This window comes from Pipistrellus kuhlii, unplaced genomic scaffold (genome assembly GCF_014108245.1).
Source record: "Pipistrellus kuhlii isolate mPipKuh1 unplaced genomic scaffold, mPipKuh1.p scaffold_m20_p_21, whole genome shotgun sequence".
Classification (NCBI taxonomy): Eukaryota; Metazoa; Chordata; class Mammalia; order Chiroptera; family Vespertilionidae; genus Pipistrellus; species Pipistrellus kuhlii.
Genome location: NW_023425520.1, coordinates 3,804,138 through 3,825,275, shown reverse-complemented (window position 1 = coordinate 3,825,275; position 21,138 = coordinate 3,804,138). Strand labels below are relative to the sequence as shown.

The window sequence follows — 21,138 nt, the reverse complement described above, 5'->3', positions numbered from 1 at the left end:
AAGCCAAGGTGTTGGCTCCCTTAGAGTTCCATGAAAACTAAAGTGGCAAAGTGGCCATAAAACACAATCCATAGTCGGGATGGTCCAAAGAGCCCAACACTAACCATTGCTCTGGCCACACTGGCCCATCGGACAACATGCAAGGACACCAGTATCACCGTCGCTCTAACGCACCCCTCCTGGTGTGGACAGCTGCTCACCAGTCACACACTGAGCAAGCAGCACTACTCATTAGCGGAGGTCCACGTGGAGACAGGCACGGGGGCCAGGCCTTCCTGTCCCAGCTCACCTTCCACGCTGCTCGGCCTCCCCTCCTCCGTCTGCTCGTTCTCCTCGTCCTTCTGGTTCTCCGAGGAGCAGGCCCTGGAGTCCAACTGCTGGAGGATGGTGGGGCAGAAGTCCTGGAACTCACTCGGCCCGATCCGAGACTGGTTGCTGAGGTTGTGGGCGGCAAAGAGGGCTCCGGAATTGAAGCACTGGAACAGACGAGGGGCAGAGAGCCTTAGAAACAGCCATGCCTTCCTCCAGGCAGTGACCGACTCAGCCTTCCGAGAAAGAACTGTCCAAGTATCACTGATTCTGTAAGACTAATCTACAGGGTGGGAGCAAGGTGGTCCTTCAACTAGAAAAAAACGGGTAAGTTATCTTCGAGATCAGCCATCGGGTTTATACATGTACAAACCCTACCTACAACATCTGTAAGGGCTGCCCAGAGGGTCTGGAAGAAACTGAATTCCCATCATTCTTACCGGGATGTGCTTTCTAGAAAACATGAGCCTATCTGCACACCTTGAGACAGATTCAACCAGATAGCAAATCTGGCTGCACATCACAATAGCCCAGGGAACTATCCTATTACAATGCAGATTCCAGACACTTCTCCAGAGCTATGGGGGGGGGGGGGGGGGGAGAGAGTAGTCAGCATCCATTGGCCATGAACTCTTCCACCCTTGGGGGGCAGCAGGGGCGTTGTTCTCACACACTGCTCCTATGAAACACGGCAGTTTTCCTTCTAATTATACTTCGTACATGTCAGTCTTTATCTGAGTTTGTGTTTACGTGGGTCTATCTCTAGAATCAGCCTTCCGGGTGTGTGGACAAGGGAGTTTCTGGGCCTCCCAAGCCGAGGATTCCGCTGACCCCAAGACGCTGCTGTTGTGCCCGGAAGCCTCTGGGATTAGGCAGCATCGGCCCCTGCAGCAGCCTCCCCACCAGCTCAGATACGTCCCCGCCCCCGCGGTGCTGTGTCCCGGCCACAGGGGCCCCTGATCTCTCCTTCGAGGCGAAGCTCCAGACTCCTCACCTCAAACCTGCCGGGACTGTTCTAGTGCACACTCTCCTCCCGGTCTCATTTTACAGTCCCTGAAGGACTGTCCAATCCACAGCATCGAATGCTTCACTCAATATCAGCTAACTTTGTTCTCACTGGCTGAGTTCCCCATCTTGACAATAAACCCCTAAACGTGACTTATTTTGTTAGGGGCGGGAGGGAGAGTCAGAATAGTGGGGACTAGCTATAGTTGTAAGAAATATTAATCAAGTTCTGTTAACCAGGGTTTGTTCTGATTAAAGAAAGCACATTCTGACCTGGCTGGGGTTTTATGCCCCTGGACCTGAGAGTTAACCTGGCACTCATTCTCCTTGCCTATCATCATGGAAAGATTAACAAGCCTGCTGCCAAGAGGAACAACGGAGTCCCGGAAGCCCCAACTCCCGCCCCCACCCCAGCTGCTTTCCCTGCGATCTGTACCCGTTATACCCACTCTTATTCCTTTTGCCTGCTTCCCCATGTAATCTTGTCCTTCTACCCATAATAAGCAGCTGGCTTATGGAGGCAGGAGGGTGGAGCAGATTGTGTGGATGACCTACTGCTCTCCCATGCTGGCTGCTTAACTGGCTCAAGTGGTGAAAGGCAGTCTGGACCCATTCGTAGTCCGGTTTCAATTTTTCCCTATTTCTCACAACACTTAGCATAGAAAACAAAATAGATAGAAAGCAACTGCTGGCTGACTTCTACCTGGCTGCCTCAAATAGCCCAAAATTCAGATTAGCCAAGACGATATGGGGGAAAAAAAACAGAGCCAGAGGTCCCGGTCCCGGTCCCTCCAGGATTTCACTATGGGACGCTCAGTGTTCTGTCCCACAGAATAAAGGTTTTCCATCTGCACCTAGAGGTGCCTCGAGGCTCAACTAGGAGAGAGGATGAAGGGCTTAGTAATCTACAAACTGCTGGAAACGCTGGCTGTGTTGGGAGCTCCAGCAGTTTGGGGTGATCCCAGTGCAGAATCTGGAGGGCTGAGAACCCCACTTCCAGCTACCCTTTGGCAATGGCTTCCAAACACCCATGCAGGTGGGAAGGCAGCGCAGCTGGAGATTCAGACTTGCTAACCCAAGGGGTTGGAAAGAGCTGGCTTCTGCTGTGTCATCAAGGTTTGCCTACCCCAATCCCCTGCTCCAGCAGCTCAGCTCCTATGCCTGCCTGAACTGTGAGCCCCGAGAGCAGAGTGCTGAGCAGAGCCGGAAACCTTACCGTGGACTGGTTCCTCGGTCCCTGAAGGGGCTGGGTGACATTGGCCGGGCCCACTCCCACCGACAGGTGGTCGAGCAGGTCCTTTAGCTGCGGCAGGGTGAGGCTGTCACCCTCCCCATAGCGATGCATGAGGTCCTGCAGGAAGGAGGCTGCACTGATGGCTGGTGTCCCCGTGGACACAGCTTGAGTTCCCGGAGCGGCTGTCCATAAGCTGAGTAGGGTCAGCAGGAAGCAGCGAGGGTGTAGCAGCTTCATGATGGTAAGTAAACCTGCAAGAGCAAAAAGGCAGATGAGGGTGAGGCTTAAAAAACCTACCTCTCAGCCCCAGCCAGGCAGCTCAGTTAGAGTGTCATCCTGATATGCCAAGGTTGTGGGTTGGATCCCAGGTGAAGGCACATACCAAAATCAATCAATGAGTGCATAGGTACGTGGAATAACAAACTGATGTTTTTCTGTTCCTCCCTCCTGTACCCCTCTCTAGAGTCAATAAATAAATAAATAAATAAATACAATTTTAAAGTCCTTATCTTTTAAAGATACAGAAATAATCATGGATTAAATAATATCTGGGATTTGCTTCCAAATAATTAAGGAGGAGGACTGGCATAGGAGTACAGATGAAACAAGATGGGACATGAGTTGGTCATTGCTAAACCTAAGTGATGTGCAGATGCCAATTCATTATACTACTCAGTCTACTTTTGTATATGTTTGAAATTCTCCAAAACAAATACCTAAAAAATTAAAACAAGCAAAATAGGAAAGAAAGAAAAAAGACTGAGAAAAATACATGCCATCAAATATGACAAAGGTTTATTTCTATCCTACCTAAATTAGGGGACAAGCATGGAAAATATGCAGTCCCTCTGGTTTGTGAAGAGTACAAATGGAAAAAATAGATAATGCTACTGCTACTTATTAAAATAGCAACATAGCCAAGATCGGTTTGGCTCAGTGGATAGAGAGTCGGCCTGTGGACTGAAAGGTTCCGGGTTCGATTCCGGTCAAGGGCATGTACCTTGGTTGCGGGCACATCCCCAGTAGGGGGTGTGCAAGAGGCAACTGGTTGATGTTTCTCTCTCATCGACATTTCTAACTCTCTATCCCTCTCAACTCCTCTCTGTGTAAAATCAATAAAATATATATTTTTTAAAATAATAAAATTTAAAAAAAATTTTAAAAAATAGCAACACAGATTTCCCCCCCCCTAAATAATCTAAACCAAATGTTAGTGAGATTGAACAACCAAAGAAGATGCGGCTAGTGGCTATGTAAATAATGTAACGCTTGAAAAGCTATCATAATAGAAGTATTTAAGTCCTCTGACTCTGTAATTCTACTTCTAGAATTTACAGTCACAGAAGCAATTCCAAAACAAAAAAGCTACAGGCAGCCCTAGCCTGTTTGGCTCAGTGGATAGAGCATTGGCCTGCAGACTGAAGGGTACCAGGTTCGATTCTGGCCAAGGGCACATGCCTGGGTTATGGGCTCGATCCCCAATAGGGGACGTGCAGGAGGCAGCCAATCAATGATTCTCTCTCATCATTGATGTTTCTATCTCTGTCTCCCTCTCCCTTCCTCTCTAAAATCAATAAAAATATAAAAAAAGAAAAGAAAAGAAAGAAAATAAAAGGCTACAGGCAGAAAGACGTATTAGGGTAAAATTTAACATTAAGAAGAACAATTACGTAACAGTTTAGAATTGAGAAGGGCTAAAACCGGTTTGGCTCAGAGGATAGAGCATTGACCTGTGGACTGAAAGGTCCCAAGGCACATATCTTGGGTTCAGGCACATCCCCAGTGGGGGGTGTGCAGGAAGCAGCTGATCAATGTTTCTCTCTCATCAATGTTTCTAACTCTCTATCCCTCTTCCTTCCTCTCTGTAAAAAAAAAAAAAAAAAAAAAAAAAAAAATCAATAAAAAAAAATATATTTTTTTAAAAATAACTGAGAAGGAACAAAGAAAAATGAAAGCTTTAAGACAGTAGGACAAACGACTTTTCATTTGTTAAGTCATTTCCCTTAGTACAGTTATAATTTAATTAGAGAAATAAATATCAGGAAGAGAAAAGGAGCCTCCTATTTAATCCAGACCCAGGACCCGGTCACTGCAGTTGTTTCCACACCTCCCTAACCATGAGGCCTCGCTGACGGTCACTCCACCTCCAGCCTCTGCTTGCGACAGAGCAGTGTGGTTCTGTGGTGGGCAGTTAGACAGACATGAGCAGAGCAAGGATGATGGGCCAGGTACAGAAGGCCACCAGGACGGAAACCCCCCAGGCGCTTAGCAAGGGACAACCCATTGTAGGGTGGGACCTGCCCCTTGGGTGATCTTTCTTCCCCGGGCATACTGCTGGCCACGCGGTCTGGACCCCTGGACCTTTCCTCCCTGGAGATAACATCTAGGCCTCAGTCATATTTCAGCTCCAGGCCCAGAGAAGCAACTGAACCAGCCACAGCTGTCCCCAGGACCAGCTGCATTGGATAATGACCCCTGCCCTGGTGCCCGCCAATCAGTGGAGACCCCAACCCTGAAAGCACACACCTGGAACACTGCTGAATGTGCTATTGAAATCTTCCCCTGGGACCGCCCCCAAAATCTCCACCGTAAAACCCTTAATGGAGGACCCAGGGCACTCCCTTCCCCTTCAACTTCCCCCTCCTAAACTTCCTCACTCCCAAGCTCACAGGGCTCTTCTTTTATCACTATAACTTGTTTCCCAAGCCCTTTTCTTCTAGGAATTACTTTTTCTACCTCTGTGATTTTATAAATAAATATTCTCTTACAGTTTGGGTCTTGCTCTGAATTCTTTCCTAGCCAGAACCCAAGCACTAAGGTTGCAGAACCAAAGTCTGGTCTGACCCCCGGGTCAGACACCTAGTGCCGTTCCGGCCGCCTGCTATAGCTCAGAGCAGGCCTGTTTGCATCCCGGATCTGCCCCTTACCGGCTGTGTGATCTCCGGTGAGGTATTAACCAGCATCAACACCCAGACCAGCGATGGCCTTTGGTGTCAGAAAGACCCAGCTTGAATTCCCGCAATACTGCTTACCCAAAGTGACCTTGGCCAAGTGACTTTGGCTTCTCTCCACACTTTGATTTTCTCATCTATAAATTTGGTAGCACTCACCGGATTACTGTGAAGATTTACTGCCATGAACTAAGATAAGTCTACTGAGTGCATGGGCTTTAGAAAGCAGTCAATAAAGTGTGGCTATTATTTTACGACTTATAATTAGCAGAGGTCCTCTATTTTGACTCCTCAGCCCAGATAAGGAGCTGCTAACAGAAATATTCCTTTGACTGACTTTATTTATTCCAGGCCTGTGGCCTACACATCACACAAGTCCCTGACTGCAAGCACATCTGGGACATTCCAGGCAGTATGGGGTATACACAGAATCTGAGGTCACAAAGCATCACTCTTTATGGAATACTAGAGGCCCAGTGCATGAAAATTCAGGCACCGGAGGGGGTCCCTCAGCCTGGCCTGCCCCCTCTCACAGCCCAGGAGCCCTCAGGGATGGGAGGCAACCTGACAATCTGGGGAAGGTGTTGCCCCATCACACTTCTGCTGCTGCCACTGCTGGCAGCACAAGCCTCAGCCGGCCCTGGTTACCTGAGCCTCGGGCAACCCTGGGTGGCTGGGCAGCCACCATCCAAGGCCTGCCTGCTCCTTGGGCCGGCCCTGGGCAGCTGGGGGCTGAGGGAACTGGGGGGCTCTGGAGGCAGGTAGGCAGCAAGGCTGAGGGGACTGGATGTAACCATCTTGTGCATGTGGGTGCTGCCATCTTTGAGGACGTGGCAGTCAATTAGCATATTCCCTCCTTATTGGCTGCAGGCGCTGCCATCTTTGAGGGTGGGCCAATCAATTGGCATATCTACTCCTTATTGGCTATGGGCACTGCATCTTTGCAACAGTGTGAGGATCAATTAGCATATTCCCTCTTTATTAGATAGGATACTTTGAGTCCCACAAAGGAATGGATTAGGTAAAAGTGTTACTTTGAGACAACTCTCAAATCTCCACCAAGAACCAAAAGTTAAATTATAGTGCAGGGTGGCTCTTAGCTGAAAATGGCTAAACCCCATTGTACAAAGAAAACTGTTCTCCGCCTGAGCACACTGTTCTCTGTCTAAGGGTCGAGTTGGACTGTCAAAACAAAGAGCTGCGTGGACTAGGAAGGAGAGGCAGAGGGGCAGCTAGTGCTGCCCCTGTGCACCTTGCTCTGCACTGACAGTCATGATTCCTGTAAGAGAATCAGGACACTTAGCCCATCTACTAAACGAGGAGACGGGTTCAGAGATTAGGAAATGTGATCCATGGCCAGCAAATAGAGCAGCGAAGCCAGAAACTAAATTTTTCATGAAAGGAAGCCAGGTCTGAATGACACTAAAGCCAAGGCACTCTTAACCACTGTCCCTGCTGGGTAGAGACACAAAAATACACACTCTGATTCCCATGAAGACCCACACAATCCTGCATCCTCTGGGCAGATGGGCCCCAGTTCCTCTCAGCCCAGCCAGCACCGGTGTAGAGGAACCCCGGATACGCCTCAGCAGCTGGCCTGTATTTTAGGGCTCCTTCTATAGAACCACTTCAACAAAAACAACCGTTCTACTTCAGCTGGATTTCTCAAATTTATCTGTAGCAACTCCAAAACATCAGAAATAAAAACAAATATAAAGATCTCTTCAAGTATGAATTTTAGCTCTCCCTGGATTGGTATTCAGGTCAAGGTCACCAGTTATTAAGTATTGGTTCTTCACTGACCCAGTGGGCATGGCAGCCTGGAGCGGATGGGTAGATTCAGCAAGCAGAGCCTTCCTGCCCGGCCAACACTCTGATGCAGCCCACCCCCCAGAGTCTAATAACCATGGGACGCCAGTAAGAAGTCCTGGTCCACTGACCTGGGATTTGTTCAAGACGCTTCCAAGCCAAGTGACCCTGAACTTTTGGCAGACACGAGAAGAGGAGCTTCCTGCTCCAATGCAGGTTTTCCTTCCCTTTACCTACAAGTTATTCTTGGAAAATAAGTTTCTAAAAAGAAAGAAGAGAAGGCCAAACATACATACAGCTCTTGGAATAGCTGGATGGTGCAGTAGGGCAAGTCCTCGCTGCGTGGCCTCAGCGGCAGGAGGAAGCCGGGTCTACTAAGGCCACGGAAATGGGTGGGCCGGTGGGCTGCTGCAGTCCCCCCAAGGAGCTGCGCCCACTGCCCTCAGGGACACCTTCCAGGAGTGGAAGAAGAGCATGTGGGACCGGGCATCGAAGGAAGCTGGAGAGACAAAGGCTTGAGGTGCCATTGGCTCAGGAGACCAGACTCACCCACTAAAGAGAAGCTGCAGTCTCTCCGCTCCTTTGTTTGCTTGGCTTGGGTTCAAAGAAGTCAATTATTTTAGTGCCTTAGCTCTATCTTCAAGGTGCCAGACCCAATCCTTGGGGGAAATGGGGGGAATGAAAGACCTATGAATCTCTCTCTGAAAGACCTATGAGAAAGCCGGACCCTCTGGGGAACTTCAGAGGTTCCTTACCATCTTGGAGGCTCCTAAATCAGAACTGCACCTGCCTGTCACCTTCACTTGGTCCAGAAATGTCTCATCTTATAAGCCGTACTCTGTCCAGTGGACACTCCTGACTGCTGGGTTCACCGTGCTACATGCTTCCTATGCCCACCTCCCCTCTCAGAGGGGAACACACATTTACTCTCTTTGGGGTGACAGAGGAGTGACATGCCATGATGCTTGGTCCAGAGGGTGGACACTGATGTGAGTGGAACAGGCAGTAGAGACCTAAGGAGCCTGGGAACAGCTAGGCCTCAAAACATCCACTCCCTCCCCTGACCACCAGCTGACTAGCTAACCCACTCTTCTCACTCTCAGATTCCTCTGGGGCCAGGAATGACATGCGGAAGGTAAGATCAAATGCTCCAGAGACAGCCTAGCTGGTGTAGTTCAATGGTTGAGCATCGACCTATGAACCAGGAGGTCATATTCCATTCCCTGTCAGGGCACATGCTGGGGTTGAGGGTTTGATCCCCAGTAGGGAGAGTGCAGGAAGCAGCTGATCAATGATTCTCTCTCATCATTGATATTTCTCTCTCTGCCTATTCCTCCTCTCTGAAATCAATAAAAATGTGTTTAAAAAAAATTTTTTTTTTTTTCTAATGCTCCAGAGGCAAACTTGGCTAAGGCATAACTGTGTCCAAGGCCAACTGGTAAACCACAGAAAGCGGGTAAGACGTGTGTTTGAAATCCTACCCAATTATGTTGAGCTGGTGCCCCCTCAGAGTGTGGGCTAGTGGGAGCACAATACATTAAAAGCTGGAGCTCTGCAGCTGTGGCCTCAGGCGGCTGGCTGGCAATCCATGCAAGGGCAGTCTGAACTGGGTCTTTTCGTAGCACTTTATATAAAATTGAGAAAAGGTTGGCTGCTACGCCAAGTAATGACTCTGGGGCTGGATGGGGGGGATGAGGGGCTGTAGTGAGCGTGTGGGAGTAAGGGGACGCTGTAGTGATATGAGTGATGTTCCCACTTCTCACTGGCCTCAGGGAATCACCCTGAGCTTCCCCTCAGCTGTCTTCATCCCTACCTGAAGTCCCAAGAACATAAAAAGAGGTGTCTAGTTACCCCGCCGGCGTGGCTCAGTGGTTGAGTGTCAACCTATGAACCAGGAGGTCACGGTTGATTCCTGGTCAGGGCACATGGAATCTCTAGTAGGGGGCAAGCAGGAGGCAGCTGACCAATGATTCTCTCATCATTGATGTTTCTCTCTCTCTCCCCTTTCCTCTCTGAAATCAATAATATATAATATAACATAACATAACATAACATAACATAATATAATATAATATATTATATTATTGGGAGCATCAACAACACAACCAACTATTACAAGGCAGCTTCTACCCCTCTGGGTTCTCTCCCACCAACAGCTCATCTCTGCAGACCTTCAAGTAGACTGGTCTTTCTACAGTCCCACCCCGCCCCGTTAGAAGGCTGGGAATTGTCAACCTAACAGGACTATCTCCAAGTGCCCAATGGACATTCCCAAAGGCAGGTGGCTCTGAGTGAGTCCAGGGACAACATTCCTGAGCCTCCCTGGGGAGACATCAAAAATCTCTGCTCCCTGCAGGCAACAGACACAGCCAGGCCTCGGGTGGAGGTGGAGGTCCTGAGGAATCAAAAACCCAGCATGCACCTCGCTCGGCTCAGTGGGTGACACTGACCAGGGCAGCACCAACTTCGGCAACAAAGGACCACGGGCTTGGTGTGCGAAGTCCAGTTTGCAGCGACTCCAAGCCACTCACTGACCTCACCAGGTTTGTTTCCTCATTTTGGAAGAAGAAAACAAACCCTTAGCTTTATGAGTGGTAAGGAAGTTAAAGAATGTTGAAACACTATATATAAAAATAAAGGTTTCTGAGTTAAGATGGAGAATTGAAATGGCATCAAAAATTTCCTTCCCCTGATAACATTTGAGTTAAAAAAAAAAAAAAGTATGAAAAGCAAGCAAGAAAAACAAAGTCACCAAGAGCAGCCAAAAAAGGAGATCGGCAAATTCTGATATAATAACTTCAACACCATGGGGATGGAAAGGAATGTGGAGGCATCCACACGGCTCATCTCCTAGCTGCCTGGCCCAGGCCCAGGCCTGAAAGCCATGGTGATGACAGCAGACCAGGAGAATTCTAACTTCTCCCCAATTGGGGCAGAGGGGGAGGAAATTGCCAATCCCCCCCAATACAGGGAGTGCTGGGGAAAACACCAAACAGGTGAAATTCAAAGAACCATGGGCTGACTCTGAGGGAAAGCAGGGCTCTGAGGCACACACTGAATGAACTGAGAGGAAAGTGAGTACTCCTCCCCCGCCAGGAGACATGAACACGCCTCCTGAATAAGGGAGCTGAGCCACACCCCTGGGGCTGTTACCAAAATCCCAGAAGACACTCCATCTCCCCTCCTCAGACCCACAGTCCTCGTCCATCCAGGCTTCAAACAGGTCACACACACCCAGCTCTCAGCACTGCCGTGGTGGGGATGGAGTCAAATCTACCTCAACGTGCTGGGAAGAAAGCCGTGTCTTATTTTAGAAGCAGCAGAGCCGGCGAGCACGAGCATGAACATGAACATGAGAAGAAATGGCAGGCCAACCGTGCAGAAGACAGAGACGTTGACTGCACGTACGGCGGAACCCCCCAGACTGCCTCGGTGCAGAGTAACTTCATCAGAGCGTGATGCAACACACAGCTCACACAGGAGATAAAAGGGGGTGCAGGCTTACCAAGAACAAAACAACAGCACCGAAGAATAAATAAATTATAAAGAACAGGACAATGTGCAAGACAAATACCAACAGAGGAAGGTTGAGAGCATCACAGTGGATGCAGAAGTTTAAGACAAATTAAAACAAATACAGTCCTGCACCGTGTAACGACAGACACACATTCTAAGAAATGTGTCATTGGGCAATTTCGTCGCTGTGAACGTCACAGAATGTACTTACACAAACTTATATGGTCTAGGCCAGCAGTCAGCAAACTCAGTCAACAGAGCCAAATATCAACAGTACAGCGATTGAAATTTCTTTTGAGGCTCAAATTTTTTAAACTTAAACTTTTTCTAACACCACTTCTTCAAAATAGACTCGCCCAGGCCGTGGTATTTTGTGGACGAGCCACACTCAAGGGGTCAAAGAGCTGCATGTGGCTCACGAGCCGCAGTTTGCAGACCACGGTACAGGCTATTGCTCTGCGGGGAAGGAAAAATAAGTTTCCCTTGACCTTCTGAGTTCTTGGCTGAGACATGGCTATAATAAATTATAGTTTATTAGCGGAAGGAAAACAAATGCAAGTTTAATAACACAGGTACCTGCTCCACACATGGGAGAGACCAGGAGAACTGAGTAACTCACCCAAAGAGCGGAAGCCACCACCTTAAATACCATCTTCTGGTGAAGACAAAAGAAGATGCTGGAGCCCTGGCGGGGTAGCTCAGCTGGTTAGAGCATCATCCCAATACGCCAAGGTTGCAGGTTGGCTCCCCAGGGAGGGTACATACAAGAAACCACCAATGAACGCATAATTAAGTGGAACAACAAATTGATGTCTCTCTCTCTCATTCAAATAAATAAAAAATAAAAAAGGTGTTGGGGGTGGAGGGAGTCAGCTTTGGCAGTTGGCAGGCAAAGCAGCGTAAACCAGGTTGTTAAGGTGGCGAAGCAGAGGCCGGTCACGGCCTTCTGCGCTGATAAGAGTTTCAGGAGATAAGGTCATCCTCCTCTTCCGGGTACAGCGAGGGAAACACCCTTACACACGAAGGGTTCCCTTACAAGGATGACTTCTGCTTGGTTTCAGAGCCTTTCACATGCGTGCTGTTCCTTAAAATTAACCAGCCTCAAACAACCCTGTGCCAAAGAGACAAATTCTCTTCCCCTACGGCTCCTAGGCTGCAAACCGTACAGCATGCTATTTATTGTACTGAACACTGTACACAATTGCACTACAACGACACAATGGCTACGATGGGAATTTTTTCAGCTTATAATCTTTTTCTTTTTTTTAAATATATATTTTTTATTGATTTTGTACAGAGAGGAAGGGAGAGAGAGAGTTAGAAACATCGATGAGAGAGAGTCATCGATCAGCTGCCTCTTGCACAACCCCTACTGGGGATATGCCCGCAACCAAGGTACATCGAATCCAGGTCCCTTCAGTCCTCAAGCCGACGCTCTATCCATTGAGCCAAACCGGTCTCGGCTTCAGCTTATAATCTTAAGGAAGTGTCATACACGCAGTCATGCACTGACCGTGATGTCGCTATGGGGCATATGACTGTAACAAGAAGATCAGCATAGGGATAGCTAATGGTGTTCTTGAAATAGAGAACCTGAGAATGAAATAGAGGGCACATTTCAGGATAAATACAAGATTTCCCTGAAATGAAAAGAAAACAAATTAATAAATAGAATCTGAAGATTTAAATAATACACTGTATTCCACAAAAATGTGATGCAGACAGAATGCTTAACACACAGACAGTTCAGTTAAGCTACTGAACTATAAGAGACCTTTCCAGGCATCCAGAGGAATCATTTTTATGCACCAAAATATTTTATTACAAAAATTGTTAAACGTACCAAACTTAATTTAAGTGGCAGAAAATGCAGGCTGCCCTCGTCTTCCTCATAGCACCGTGAATATAACAAGGAAATGCAACAATGTTCACACAATTCCAAGAGAAAAGAAAATATGACCCATGGATATTATTCTCCACCAACATGAAATGCAGCTAAGTAATACATTTTTTTAAAAGGAGCCCAGGAATGCAGAAACCACGGTAAGATGACTGATAATAAGCAATAAACCCTTTAAATAAGAAATAATTTTTAAAAAACTATGGGGGCGCTGGCTGGTGTGGCTCAGATGGTTGAGCGGTGTCCCATGGACCATAAGGTCGATGGTTCGCTTCCCCGCTGCAGCACATGCCCAGGTTGGGGGCTCACTCTCCAGTTAGGGTGTGTGAAAGTTACCGTATTTTTCGGACCATAAGACGCTCCGGACCATAAGACGCACCAGTTTTTAGAGAAGGGAAATGAAGAAAAAAAGATTCTGAAACAAATAGTGTCCTAAAATATTTTATGTGCATTAAAACCCAACATCACAGTCATAAACACATGTAATCAACCCTGTAAAGTAAACAGCAGCATTTAGAACCATTTTAGAGCCGGGCAAGCACACAGAGACCACACAGAGCCCGGCAAGTAAAAAAACTTTTTTTAAAAAGTATATGTGTAGGCTATATTTGGACCATAAGATGCAGGGACTTTTTCCCCCCACTTCTGGGGGGAAAAAAGTGCGTCTTATGGTCCGAAAAATACGGTACTCTCTCACACCCATGTTCTCCTCCCCCTCTCCCTCTCCCTTCTTCTCTCTCTAGAATCAATAAAAACGTATCCTAAACAAATTTTTAAAAACAACTATGGGGATTATGGTTATAGAAAAGAACCTAAATATTATAAAAGTGGACAATTTAATAACATAATAAAAACAAGAGCTGGGAAGAAAGGAAATGAGGAAAAATGTGAAAATGGGAATGTATTCATTTTTCATGGCAAAGAGTCAATCAACAGTGTTTAAAATGGAAACAAGTAATTATAGCGATGACTCACAAGGTCTTATTTTTCTTAAATTTATTTTTACTTATTTTAGAGAGAGAGGAAGGAGAGGGAGAGAAACACAGAAAAGCTGCTTCATGCCCCCTACTGGGACCGAGCCTGCAATCAGGGCATTACCCCAACCAGGACTCAAACCAATGACCCCTCAGTGAGCAGGACGATGCTCAACCCACTAAGCCACGCTGGCCATGGCACAAGGTCTTCTTTTCCCTTTCTTTCTTAACCTTAGTGGGGTCTTTGAGGAAATAACCTTTTATGAAAAACACGCTTCTTTTTTTTTTTTTTCTTTTTAAAAAAAATATATTTTATTGATTTTTACAGAGAGGAAGGGAGAGAGATAGAGCTAGAAACGTCGATGAGAGAGAAACATCGACCAGCTGCCTCTTGCACACCCCCCACCCGGGATGTGCCCGCAACCAATGTACATGCCCTTGACCGGAATCGAACCCGGGACCCTTCAGTCTGCAGACCAACGCTCTACCGCTGAGCCAAACTGGTTTCGGCAAAACACGCTTCTTTAAAGCTTAATTCCTTTCATTTTGCTGTGGATTTTGTATCTACCTTTCTATGTCTGTCTGTAAGTATGCCTGGGAGATCATCTGCAGTACTGTCCACCAATATTCGTGATATTTCTGTGTGGTGAAATTCTGGAGTGTTTTGGTTATTATTATTATTATTTTTTCTGTCAAGTCACTGATGTGTCCCAATGGGTGGTGGGCATGGCATTATAAAAAAACATGGTTGGTTATTTTTATAATCAAGGAGCTAGGGAGAATTTTCTAAATATGGCGCAAAACCTAGACATGGGAAAAGCAGTAACTAATCCAGTTAAAAACAAAAACTGCCAAGTGTTCTACAAATAATTATTTGTAGATATATATTCCCAGTATACAAGCATCGGTGCAAATCCCAGCTGACCCAGGAGAATCCCGGAGTCCCTCAGCTCCAGCTCAGGGCTGGTCACGATCGCCCTACAGGCTCCCTGGAGTCCAAAGGGCTTTGAGAAAAACTGTGGACCTTCACCCCTCCCCCCCAATGAGCATGGTCAGGAGGCCACTCTCCTCTCAGACAGGCTACAACCCCCTCCCAAGCACAGAGCAAACATTACAGCCTCAAAGCCAGGCCAAGCAGCCAGGATTCAATGGGCCCTTTCTTTTCCTGTCTCCCTGGGCCTCCACCTAACTGCTCTCCGGCACACCTTAAAAGGATGTGTGCTCTTCTCCCAGGTCCCATCCTCAGACCTCAGCCTCCAGCTCTGGCCCAGTCAATGGCCGCCCAGGGCAGGAGATTTCGGGGAGGCAGCACAGGAGGGCTGCCGGGGGGCAGGGGGCAGGAGTGCCAAGGGGAAGCAGCTCACTTACTCTCCTCATGAAGCCTCATGTTGCTGGGAGGGATAGGATGAGAAAACATTTAAAAAAAAAACAAAACAAAAAAAAGCTAGTGGTGACCCAGAAGCAGGGAATAAAATTAGAACCAGCAGCCTGCTGCTCACTGACCAATATTTACTGAGCTCCCCACTGGCGTATCTGAGCCTGTGAGAGGGAGGGCAGCCAGCACAGACAGCGGGGCCGGCTGACTCAGCCACATGCTGAGCCCCAGTGAGGACCAGTAGGGGACGGAGGAGTGCGTCTGCCTGGCCCTATGGTTCCAGCCGGAGCCTGGGCCTGACAAAGCAAAGAGGTCCTCCAAAACCAACAGCCTGTGTCAGGCGGCCCCGTGAGCAGCAGCCAGCCAGACACCCCACCCAGCGCCCTCCCCTCCCTCAGAGGCATGGCAAGGGTCACCCCTATTCTCATCATTCATCCATCAACATTTCCCAGACACTCAATTGCAAAATTCTGACCTGTTGTCCTTGTCAGGCCACTCCTGTTTGTCAGGCCACGGGGCCAGCATGTGGCTCAGGAACCGCGGTACTATGCACATCTAACGCTTACATCACCCATTGGAAGCAAACTCCCTGGCCTGTTACTCAGGGTCAAATAAGTAAGTAAAACACAGGGTCTCAGTGGCTAAACCATACGACAAGTTGGGCAGCCCTGGCTTCAAACGAGGGGCCTGCCTCTAGCTTACCATGTGACCCGGGCACGATTACACGTCCACCCTCACAGGGGGACTCTGATGAGAGAGAGCTTAAAGGGACAGTGTAACATTAGGTCTGTTCCTCTTCCCTGTCCCCCAAGTTCTCAAGCCTATCCCTTCACTAAATCTGACGATGTCAGTAGCAGCTCAACTACCATTTCTCCTAGGAAGCCTTCTTGGCCCCCTACTGACCACTCTTCTCCAACTACTGTGGACTCCCACAGTGCCCCTCCCCTCTCTGCTCCTCCCCAGGACACAGAGGGGCAATGGGGAGATGGGGAGCCTGGCTGCTGGGGAACAGCTCAGCACCTCCTCCCACCGGGATGCTAACTCCAGGGCCCACAGACCAAGCTTAACCCTGCAGTCAGTTGTCATGACCCTTATTTCTCTTCTTCTCCAGACCAGCGGTCGCCAACCTCTTGGGCCTCACGGACCACCAGTGACCCGCGGACACCGGTTGGAGACCGCTGATCTAGACCAAATCACCTCCATTCCTTCGATTTCACCTACAGTCATTGAACTAAAAGCTAGCTACACCTACCCGACTTTTACAAAGTCAGTCCAAGAGTCCATTTGTTCAGCAAACACTCACTGCCTGCCAGTGTCATACCAGGAACCGTGCTAGATGCTGGTGATGTCTAGTACCTGCCCTCGCAGATAAGGGAAAAACAATCCAACAAGTAACTTGCAAGAATGATGATGACATGGTTATGTTTTGGTCAGGGTTCAGTTAGGCAATCTGAGCAGGAAGGGAATTGTATGAGGTATTCAATGGCTTGCAGGCGTCTTCAAACTACGGCCCGCGGGCCACATGCGGCCCGCAGAGGAGTCTGATCCGGCCCGCCAGGTTTTTTGGGCAGTGAGCGCAGCCGAGGTGTTACAGTAGGAATTAGTAGTTCATATAGTCCGGACCTCCAGCTCTCTGAGGGACCGTGATCTGGCCCCCACTTTAAAAAGTTTGAGGACGCCTGGCTTAGAGAATCATCAGGAAAGCGGGAGAAGCAGAATCTAGACTGAGCGAGCTTCCAGGAGCTACTCCCAAAAATCAGTGCAGAGCGGGCTGCCAGGGAGCGGGGGCCCTGCTGCCATCAAGTATCAGACAAAGAAGTGGCCCGCACAGAATTGTGCCACCCCGGCCATGACCCACACCAGCAAAATGGGTGTCCCAGAGCCCATCCGGAGGGAGGGGATGGCCACGCACTTTAGACTGGGTCAAGCTCTGACTGGTTTGGCTCAGTGGATAGAGCACTGGCCTGCGGACTGAGAGGTCCCAGGTTTGATTACGGTCAGGGGCATGTACCTTGGTTGAGGGCACATCCCCAATAGGGGGTTAGCAGGAGGCAGCTGGTCAATGTTTCTCTCTCATCGATGTTTCTAACTCTCTATCTCTCTCCCTTTCCTCTCTGTAAAAATAAATAAATAAATAAATAAATAAATAAATAAAATGTATTTAAAAAAAAAAAAAAAAAGACTGGGTCAAGTGCAGGCACCTGGCAGAGTCACACAAGAATTTTAGTGCAAGGATGTCTGGAAAGCATGGTTTTTGATTCTCTATTAGAAATGTATTATCCAAAGTAGTGCACTGGGTAGTGAAAGGACGCACTGTTAACACACATGCCAGGACAACAGGAGTGAGCCACATGGTTTCCTTCACGGGTGCCGGTGAGCAAGCCCACCCACACCACCCCGCACAGGTCCCGATGAGGCGGAGCGCAGGGAGCTACAGAGAACACGGGGGGGGGGGGGGGGGGCAGGCAAACCTGGGGTCAGGGGTCAGAGACCTCCAGAGAAAACATTTCAGCAGAGACCCGAAGGGCGGTAAAAGTGGGCCAGGTTACGGTGCCGGTGCCGGTGAAGGGGAAGGGGTGGGACCAATGGTCCAGGACGTCGCAGCTGCATTTGGGAAGACTCTGTGAACACACACATCTGAGAACTTAGAGTCCAGTGTGGCAGGCGGACTCGAGGGGATGCGGAAGGAACCAGGCAGGGAAGGGCTGACAGGCCATGGCAAGGTGCTGGACTGGTCTGGGGGGCAGTGGGACCATTTTCGGTAGAGACATGGTCAGATTTGAGGTTGTGGCATGTCCGTGTGGCTGGGTGTGCAGAATGACCTTGAGGTGGGTGAGAACAGAAGCGGGAGTCCAGGGAGCAGGCTCTCTGGTGTCCAGATGGGAGGACGCAGTGTGCCACGTGGTCTACAGAGTCACTTCCTTCTCTGGCCTCAATGGGTGGGCCTCCCCTGCCTCTGGGGCTGCTGGCCTCACAGTTTCCCACCGAGGAACTGAATGGGCTCCTTCAGCGGCCACGAGTAGAGAAACAAGCTCCTTCACTGTCCTCATCACCGAAGCATCAGGGTGAGTGAGAGAGGACCTACTCCCCCCCCTCCCCCCCATCACCTCCTAAATCAGTCTGAGGCTTGTCTGGCTCCAGTCTCTGCAGCAGGAGAGCTGCTTATAAATACCAACTCCAGCGCCTGGCCAGCGACACTCTGGGGGCAGAGTTTGCCACCAAGGCTTCTCACAAGAAGTCTCTCTGTGCTCCCTTCTTCCCAAAATGGTCAGAAGAATACTCTCAGCCGAGCCCCAGGCTGCCTCTGGGAGGTGAGGCAGGCCCTTCCTAGACATGAGCCCTGATAAGACAGCACGGCAGGCAGAGGCATGCTTGGGTTCCTGGCACACGGAACCTCTCTCTAGTAGGAGACAGGCCCCAGGACAGTTCCACTGATCTGCCTGCAGCAAAGGAAGACTCTGCCTGCCCCGGCAGGCCCACTGGGCCTCCTCCCTCCCTCGCTCCTTCCTTTCCTTTCTCCTTCCCTCCCTCCCTGCCTACCTCAGTGCCCCTGCGCTCCACTGCCTCCACCTTTACGCCCTCCCATCCTGAAGCCCCCACTCCTCCTCAAAGACTCCGACCACACCGGCCTCTATAGCAGAGATGCTGGATTCGGGGTAACCATGTCTCTAAGGAAAGTGGTTCTCAGAGTGTGGTCCCTGGACCAGCGGCATCACCTCGACCTGGGAACTTGGAAGTGCAAATTCTCAGCCCCACGCAAACCGGCTGAATCGGAAACTGTGTCTTAAAAAGCCCTCCAGGTGACCACGATACACACTCCTCCGGGAAGATCTAGAGCTTTCCTTACATCTCCAGACTCCTTCACAGAAGAGGGCACGAGCCACTGATGTCCAGGGGTGGCCCCTTCCCACCCAGCACTCAGCCTCTGCACACATGGCCAGGTCACACACACACCCCCCCCCCTATAGAAAAGCACAGGCTGTACCTCAGATTTCTCAATGGCCATAAATATTATCAGCAGAGCAACAAGTGAGCCCTCCTCCCACGAGAAAGAGGGTTACCGGGGGGGAAAAGAAAGAAAACCCCCTGATTTCCAAACTGAAGTGAGAAAGGGGGCAGGAAAGGGAGGGAAATTGAGCAATGGCATTCCTGAATCATAATTCCTCCATTTCCCCTCCTACTGCCCAAACTTCCCAAACGGCTCGTTCTCTCCCCGAGGTCTCTGGCCGTCCCACCTGGTTATTGGGAGAAAGGCCTTCCCGCTGGGGCCTCTGGAAGTGACCAGAGCGCCCCTCTCGCTAAGATTCCCGAGAAACCACGAGAGCCTGCTGCCTGTGCTGCTCACCCCCACTCTGTCCCCATCCCCGCCATCTCGCCCACCCCACCCCACTTGGATCGAAGCCCTCGCCAGCTACCACACACACCTTCACTCCTCTGCGATGTGTATAAAACACATACACCACAAAATAAATACATCACTCCCCTTCACCCAACAACAAAGATTACTCCTCTGCCTGAAAGAGTCATCCTTTTAAAGTACAGTGAGGCAGCCAAGGGTCCCTCAACTGGGCTCCTCCCGCCTTTCCCCCTCCTCCCCAATACTCTCTGGCCTGGAACCCTGGGCTCCATCCCGCCCCTCCCATCGCCACGCCCACCCACAGCACTGGAAGTCTAGCATCTGTTAGGAACATCTGTGGGAAAGCTGAGTATCTGGCCGTGCCCCAGGCACTCCCTCCACAAGTGCGAAGGGCCTGGGGGTGAAAGAAGGCTGATCTGCAGGAAGAAGCGCCATCCCCGCCCCACGTCCTGGCCCCTGTCCTGGCCCCTGGGAAACGTTCTCTTCCTCTGAACCCGCCCCCTGTCTCAGAGGCTCGCTGTCTTAGAAAGACAGTTCTACCTTTCAGTGAACTGACCTGGTTGTTTCACTACCAATCCTTGGAGGCTGGTTGGATGTGAGGAAGCACTGGCCACATGAATATGTAAATACAAAGGCATAAAGAGTAGCTCTACTGGTTAGAGCAGCTCAGTTGGGTAAAGCCTCCTCCCAATACCCCAAGTTTGCCATCCAAATACCCCAACTAAGCAGTTCAATCGCTGATCAGGGCACATAAATAGGTGGAATAACAAATCAATGTTTCTTACTCTCCTTCCTCTTTCTCTCTCTCAAATCAATAAATAAAAAAATAAATAGAATGGCCCTAGCTGGTTTGGCTCAGTGGATAGAGCATCAGCCTGCGGACTGAAGAATCACAGATTCAATTCTGGTCAAGGGCAAGTACCTTGGTTGTAGGCACATACCCAGCAGGAGGTGTGCAGGAGGCAGGCAGTTGATTTTTGTTTCTCTCTCATTGATGTTTCTAACTCTCTAGCCCTCTCCCTTCCTCTCTGTAAAAAAATCAATAAAAAATATATTTTTAAAAATAATAAAATAAATACTAAATAAAACGAATATCCCCTCACCTTCTGTACAGATGACAGAAGGGCGGGGACAGACTTCACTGGAGATGCGGTATTTAGGGCCCTGGGGGCTTCTCAAAGCTCCTCCTGTCCAAGGGGCAAAGGAGGGCATGACGACCCCGACCCTGTGCCCTCCTGGTCCTTCGGTCGCTGCCAGGGCATCAGCTCCGGAGAGGCGGTCCAGGGCACTCACAGACGGAGTGCAGAGCCACAGCCGTGGTTTCTGGCTCCTGTCACATTAGGATACAGAGCAGGGCCAGAGAAAGACACTCATGGGCAGTCACCCTTCCTCAGGCTAACTACCCCGTGTGGGCTGTGAGTGGGTACAGCGGCCTCAGACAATATGGTGCAGAAGAAGCCACTTCCCGAACACAACTCATGCCCATATTCCCACCGGCAATTGCACTCCCCTACCTCCTCCAGGCTGCTGTCTATTAAAAAGGGATCAACATTCCACCAGACTTAAAGGCTTACTTACTACCTCTCTGGCTACCCAAACCCAAGGGCAATCGCATTGCCACCTGAGAAGGGTTTCTGATGTTCGTTTGCAACTCAGACATGCTCTTATTTGGGTGACTTTCAACGAGAGAGAGAGAGAGAGAGAGAGA

General features: G+C 49.4%; 1 protein-coding gene across 4 annotated transcripts in view; it reads right to left on the bottom strand.

Annotated features, from left to right (window-relative positions):
* SLC39A14 (solute carrier family 39 member 14) overlaps positions 1-21,138 on the bottom strand; it is a 58,909-nt gene that overhangs the window by 14,189 nt on the left and 23,582 nt on the right. For all 4 annotated transcript variants that reach the window (XM_036450624.2, XM_045585896.1, XM_036450625.2 and 1 more), the window contains exons 2-3: positions 2,531-2,799; positions 290-476 (exon numbers count right to left, since the gene is read on the bottom strand). In XM_036450624.2, coding sequence (XP_036306517.2) covers positions 290-476; positions 2,531-2,799 — 456 coding nt within the window. The remainder of the gene's footprint in view (positions 1-289; positions 477-2,530; positions 2,800-21,138) is intronic.